At 36.8% G+C, this 7,002-nt stretch overlaps 1 protein-coding gene across 5 annotated transcripts in view; it reads right to left on the minus strand.

The window, feature by feature from the left end:
- Positions 1–1,253: 1,253 nt before the first annotated feature.
- Positions 1,254–7,002, minus strand: part of POT1 (protection of telomeres 1) — a 71,835-nt gene continuing 66,086 nt past the window's right edge. For 3 of the 5 annotated variants that reach the window (XM_035893695.1, XM_035893698.1, XM_035893697.1), the window contains one exon: positions 3,089–4,191. In XM_035893695.1, the coding sequence (XP_035749588.1) occupies positions 3,931–4,191 (261 nt within the window). In that variant the 3' untranslated portion in view covers positions 3,089–3,930. Of the gene's footprint in view, positions 3,065–3,087; positions 4,192–7,002 lie in introns of those variants that run through there. The other 2 variants (XM_009638161.2, XM_035893696.1) reach the window with 2 other exon arrangements.

Here is a 7,002-nt window from a genome sequence, read left to right on the forward strand (position 1 = left end):
AATTGGAGTTTCAAGAGAACGTGAGGCATCCAAGAGCTTACATTCAACTGACTTTGGAGAGACTTCCAATTGTGTTTAAAAACCCTTAAAACAAGGATTTAAAGGAGCCCAAACATACGGGCATTCCTTAAGTTACTGTTCCACATTTATTTTGTTTTCTGTGGTTCATTTTTCTTTCCAAAAACTCTTGTTAATTTTTTTTTTTAATTATAATTTTACCATTTTTATGCACTCACCTGAGTAACTGGAGGGGACGATGGGCTCACGTTCCCTTATTGTTCTTTTACTTTTTTTTTTAATTTTCCCTCATAGCTGCTGTGTAACAATCAGATGTTCTTTGACCTTGCCTGTGGTGACATTGCTGTGTGCTATATACTTCACGTTCTATGCATATGTGCCAGTTAGCCCACATTTCTAATAAGATACTGATGTTTAGATGCTGTTACTGTGTATGCTGGCATGTACATGTGGATGGAGAAGATGACATGCCTGGAGTTTTCACTGGTTCTAAGTGTACTAATGTTAAACTGATCTACTATTGGTTCCACTTCGGAGTGTCTTTAAATACATTATCATACATTTCAGTATTTTTTGTAAACTATTAATAGACATTTGACCTTTTATCAGTGTTTTAGAAACTTAAATCACATACCTGGTTGAGACACTGACCAAGGGAAACGTGACTTTTGTTTCTATTAAGGTGGCAATGGCTAAAAGTCATTGCTGCCCGAGATGCTCAACTTTCAGAAACTGGAGTCTGTTGGTGCTGTAAGTTCAGGGCACAGCGATCTCACGACTTCCCTCCATCAGCCAGCTACTCACAGGCCCCAGCATTGACCAGGATGAGCAATTAAAGGTCAGAGTCCCATCTGAGTGACTTCCATTGCTCCATATAAAGGCTACCAATGAGACACAAACATTTTCAGCTGTCTGTGCACTAATTCCTTTCTACACAGTGATCTTTAGTATCGTCAAGTACATAATTTTCTGTTACTAATTAAAATTATTTCCATGAATTATATTCAGAAAGAGAATTAAACATGTATGTTTCAATCTCACAAACCATACAAACATTCATGTGGCGCATTTTCTTGGATGAAGGCTACTGATGACAAAGTCTTCACAGTCTTATGAACAAGGAACTACAAGTCAAACACAAAAAAAACCAGTGTGTGGAAAAATCCTTATTAAACATTTTAATACAATATTCAACAGTAGAAAAATAATGTGATGGATACACAGACTTTTCTGGCAGGGATCTCAGACAAGGGATGTGGTGAAATTGATTTAATTTACACTGAAGTTCAAAACATATTCTTCTATATTATTTACAAAGACTTACTTAGAAAAAATGTACAATATCAGTATCTGAGTTTTTAACAAAAATCAAGAAATACAACATTTCTTTACAGTGTTTTCATACACTATATACAAGGAAAGTAAAAAAAGATTGTCTTCAACTTAACCCCTTACTTCTGAAATAATTTGGATATGTCCAGTGTCTAAAGTTTTATAATATTCATTTAATAACTTGTTATAACTATCTTTTGCTTATGTGTTTATTCAGATCCAGCTAAGTTTTCATAGGCCAGTACTGCTCTTTGGTAAACCGCTTGTTCAATTCCAAAGTTGTTTTTTTTTCCTAAAGGAAATATCCACAAACAAAAATCCACGAAAATATTGGTTCTCCCTATACACCAATCTATGAAGAACACAATTTCCGGGCTTATGACATATAAAACCAGTACAATTTCTTAGAGTACCAGAAAGTTATCAGAAGATATTTAGATGAAATTTTAAATGACAAATTGCATAATATACTAAACAACCCTGAAAAATTAAATAATAAAACGTCATCCACCATCAAAATAATAATCTACTTACAAGTATTTAATCTTGCTTCTGAGCTCCCTTAAAAAACAGCCATTATAATTATTAAGTAATTTTGCTCTGATGGGAAGCATTTGATTTGACAGGAATTTCTACATTAATTATTGTTGGAGGGACATGTGCTGAATTTGTCCTACAGACTTCTGAGTGCAAAGTAAAACCACCAAGTAATTTTTCTAGTCCAGCATTATTTTCAAGCCATGATATCACTAGATCAGTTCTGTATCTCTAAATTTAGTCAGATCTGGGCAGTGTAACCTGACAATGAATTTAGCCAGGTATGTGAGAGCCTTTGAAAACACAGACCCAGCTAATAAGCATGATAACTTTAGTATCTAATAGGGTCACCTTAGAAATCTTTAGGATTTAGTGAATGTCAATATTAATTTTGCAATTTTACACTACCTTGCTTTCATGGCTTGACTTTAATTTTAGTGATAAACTTTACATGGTCACATTCATAACTTCATCAAAGTCTATAGTAACTGGTACACACAGCAGTTACCTTAGTATGATTAACAGGAAGAGTTCTGTTTACATGTACATAGCCGTGCAAAATCAAAGAAATCTCTACAAATGGACAACCTCCCTGCCAAACTGGCTTACTGAGAAAGTAACATATGCTTGAACAAAGTAGTCTGAGAGAAGATTTACTGAGGAGCTCCTTTTCCCTCTCTCTGCTGACACTGTTTATTTTAATACAGAAATGAACAAAGCGGCATCATTCTGACTGCATTTCTAAGTAAAACTCACCAGGTTAGAGTGACCTCATCACTGCCTTGTTGAAGGACAGATGGATGCTAGATTGCTTCCATCAGCCTGAGCCAAGCAGCCTCCAGTGAAAAGCTTAGCACCTCTACTTGCACTCATTTCAAGGCTGGTATTCCAGGGAAGCAGTAAATAGATCAAAGCATAATTCCCATTCACATTAATAAACAAAAACTTCATACAGACAGGCTGAATTCCTAAGAAAGGATTAAAGATTCTTTTATTCAGGCTATAATCGCCAAAAGTCCCCAAACTGGATTCTTACTGGATTACTTCCTATTAGCAACACATCACTATACAACATCTTCAGCAACTGTAGTGTCAAAAATTTGGTAATAAACTTGATGTTTCACGGCATCTCTGACATTATAGGACTTGATGAAGCATTCCAGCCATGGCAAGTCATCTACAAACAAAACCCAAATTATTGTTTAATATTCATTTCTAACTTTTATACAAGAGAAGTATAATTTGAGCAGGATCTTAACTATGCTATCTAAATGTATACAACAGTTAATGGGAAGAAAAATTAATCACTAATTTTGAAATTCTGATTTGTATAAAAATTTCCCAGACCACCTGAAATGGTGTTCAGTGACAACCTTCCAAGCCTCGCCCTCCCCGCCCCAGTGCTCCCCAAAACACTTGGTACCAGTAGTTGTACCACAGTATAGCACATATAAAGACTCTCCAATGATAAAACCTCATCTCCATCTGTCTCAATGAGACAATGTCATTGGTCTTAAAGGGAACATCCTTTACACCCTTCACAGTAGGGTCACTTTTTGTAGGTATGGTAAAGACTCCAGCGTGGTTGTGTTGGTCACTGACAGCCATGTTCTTAGAGGGAGCATGCTCCAGAGGTTGGAGCTGCGGCAGAGGCATAGAGCTACCTTGGACATGTGATAGTTTAGGCAGAGCTACTTCTGCCACAACAGAAGTGCTGCACAAACCCCTCTGTGACTGCATTTCAATTAAGTTTTTTGCTCAGTTTCCATGGATGTTTCCTGTAGCAAGGGATGTTCTAAGTCGGCATGTGCATTCAAAAGTAGAATCTCACCCAAAGCATGTGCCATACACTGAATTCCCTTTCCATTTTCCCTAACATGCTGTGACATTCTGTAGGGGATGTTCTGGTTAACTTCCATATGAATGACATGTTAGTGCCTGCATAGACATGACTGTATTCACACATCACTGCATGCTACATGAGAATTTACTGAACTGTTACTTTTCTTTCTCAGAAGGCAGTTCTACTATTAAAGAAACGTATCAAAACAAATTAATTGGAACTCTCCTTACTCCTGCATTTCTCCAGTCTGAATTTTGCCCATGCCTAAGTTGAACTCTAAGACTTTGTATATGCAATAGCAGACAGAAAGATCCTTTCCCATCCCATCCCCCTTTTAAAATAATGGCAAGCTGACCTAACTTTCTTCCTGGAGGACAGAGTGTATTCATGGTCATCTGCATCTTTTGCTGAAGAAAATTATTAGTAAAGATTTCAGAAGCAGGAATCTGGAAGAACTTTTCCTGGAAGAGAACAGAAATGTATGAGGCATTGAAAGAGGGGTAAGAAATCATTAGCCAGAACCCTGTCTGTATGTTCTTTATCATTTAAAGAACTTAAGATTATCCAGATAGGTAATACAACAGAAAAACAATATTATTTCTTAAAACCATTCAGATATAGAAAAAAACAAACTGTCTGAAAAAATTAATAGTCTGTATTTCAGTACCATTGAGTATTCAGGGACTACAGCCACCCAGAAAGCACACACATAGGTCTGTATATGTAACTGGCAGATATTCCTCATAAACCTCTGCAACCAGACAATGTTATGACCGGACAGGACGGTCAGTCCTCCTCAACTGTCCCTCACTGCAGCAAGCAGAGTGTTTTGAGAGAAACAAAGTCACTTGAAAACAAGGGGACACTGCAACCTGGCTTCATACAAATGGAACTCCCTTAGTTTGAGTTTCATTTTTTTGATAGTTTTAGAAACTATGGGGAAAGGCTTACACGGGGATACATTTCTGAATGGGGGAGTTCCAAAGAATGGAACACTGAAATGTTAACTAAACCTTTTTCTGTGTATTTTTAAGCCATATACACTAAGCATGACTGACAAAACGCCCATTTTATTTTTTTCCAAGTTTGTTACCTGACTTTTTTATCTCTAAAGGCTCATCATCTTATACCTTCTGAAAGTGAGCTAAGGTTTTTGATGGCAATTTCTCCTTTTTGCTGAAAGATACAAATACAGAATAATCTGCCTTTGTATAATTTTTGCATGACACATTTAATGGAAGTGATCAGAAGTTAGCGGACAATCCAGCATCAAAATTGACACAGGTAACTACTTTTTCCTCTCACTCTTCCAATTCTTCCTCTATCAAACTTTGTGATTTTTTCCTTCAATGACTTTTCCTATAAAGAGGAGAGGAAAGAAAAGAACTGAGAGCATTCCTACAGAAGCGTGAGTGGAAGCTAGTATAAAGTTGCACTTCAAAGTAGCCCAGTTCCTTCTCGGGTGGTGCTGAAGGACCTGACTTTAGGCTTAGAAGGTATTGGCTTTTCTTTTTTGTAAGAATGCTCGCAGCTGGCACTTCAGCAGAAATTGTGGGGTTTTTCCTGCAGCTAAGCTGTAGTACTGAGCAGTATCTGATAAGGATCCGAGCTACCCTGAAGTAGAGATTTGTGGAATTCTGCATCAAGAGACGGTTTAAAAATCTCTTCCCTCACCTTCCTTTTGCAGTTCAGCTTCTTGATATAAAAAGGAAGAAGGACAGTAGAAAGAAAAGATGACTAGCTGAAATAGGGACTGCAGTCTTTGACTTCCTTTGCTGCTAATACACTGTGTATTTTAAGAAAACACACTTTTTCTAATACTATTTTTACTTAGCCTTAAAATTAAACAAGAAAGGGTATTTCCTTCAAAGTCCCATTCAAAGTCATTCAGTACAATGGTGGAAAATATGCAGACACATACATATTAAAGAGCGTTGCGGTGGGGGAAAGAGATTCCCACTAAATTGCTTCTCTGTCCCATTTTGGACAAAGATGTAACTCTGAAGTGCCAGCACACTGACTATTTCCCACTTGAGTAGATAGATTACTCCAAATGTGTACTGTGAGATCCTGATATTCCCAGCTATGAATGGCTGGAGTAAGAAAACACACAAATGCACTTTTAGAAGGACAAAAGGTACAATGTAATACAAATCTACTTTGGATTATAATTCTCTTATTTACCAAATTATTTTTACTTTTTTATTATTTTCCCCTTTCAAAATGACAGACATACCATCTCAAAATTTAGGGTAGTAACTGAAATGGGCATGTGCATGTGTGTGTAAAAACCAAACCAAACCAACCAACCAAAAAGCCCAAAAGGGAAAACAAAAGGAAAAAACCCACAAAGTACACAGCAACAGGTATTTCTACTGCACACAAAAATACATATAAAGGAGTAAATTCACTAAGGAGGATGCTAGATGCATACAATTCATCTTCAGCCCTGAATTGAAGACGTAGGATGCAATGACCAGTTCTTGTCAGTCAGAAATCCTCCACCTTCAGCGTCACAAAAAATTCTTACTCAAACCATCTTTGTGCATCAAACTGCTAATCTAATAATAAAGCTTATGAATTAGAGTTAAAAGGACATAAATAAAAAAATCTTGAAAAGTAATTGGTAGTTTACTGTCAAAATGGGAGATGTTCAAAGTGGATTCTGCAGGGGATTGTCCTAGGTCTGGTGATTTTGAGATTTTTCATTAGTGACATGCTTTACTGAATAGCAAATGGGCCCTTAATGTTTAAAAACAAAACCAAGCTGGGGGAACTGCAAGTATACAGGAGTAAAGAATTTTTACAAACTTGAGAGCTAGTAAGACAAAAAAACCCAACCACCCTGCCTTCCACCAGATACATGTATAAAATACTTCTTTTAAGCAAGCCAAATCAACTGCTCAAATAAAGAATGAGGAATAATTTCTTAAAGCTGAAGTTCTACTCAGAGATGAAGGGATTATACAATGATCAGTAAGCAAGAAATTAGCGACCACCATACTGGTTTATACATCTGCAAGCTTTATCTGGCAATGCCTAGGGTACTGCTTCAGCACCTCAAGGAAGATGTGGGCCACCTGGGAAGAATCCGAAAGAACAACAGTGAGGATGCTCAGAGTTTTCAAAGAACTCTGATAGGGAATAAAAAAACTCTGATATGAAAAAACTCTTATATGGAAGAAGATAGAATGAATGGTGTTTTTTTAGCCTTCAGAAGGTAAAATCATTATACAGTGTGTACTGACAAGAAAACCATCCATTCTTCTTTG

This window comes from Egretta garzetta, unplaced genomic scaffold (assembly GCF_000687185.1).
Source record: "Egretta garzetta isolate BGI_Z169 unplaced genomic scaffold, ASM68718v1 scaffold64, whole genome shotgun sequence".
NCBI classification, from domain to species: domain Eukaryota; kingdom Metazoa; phylum Chordata; class Aves; order Pelecaniformes; family Ardeidae; genus Egretta; species Egretta garzetta.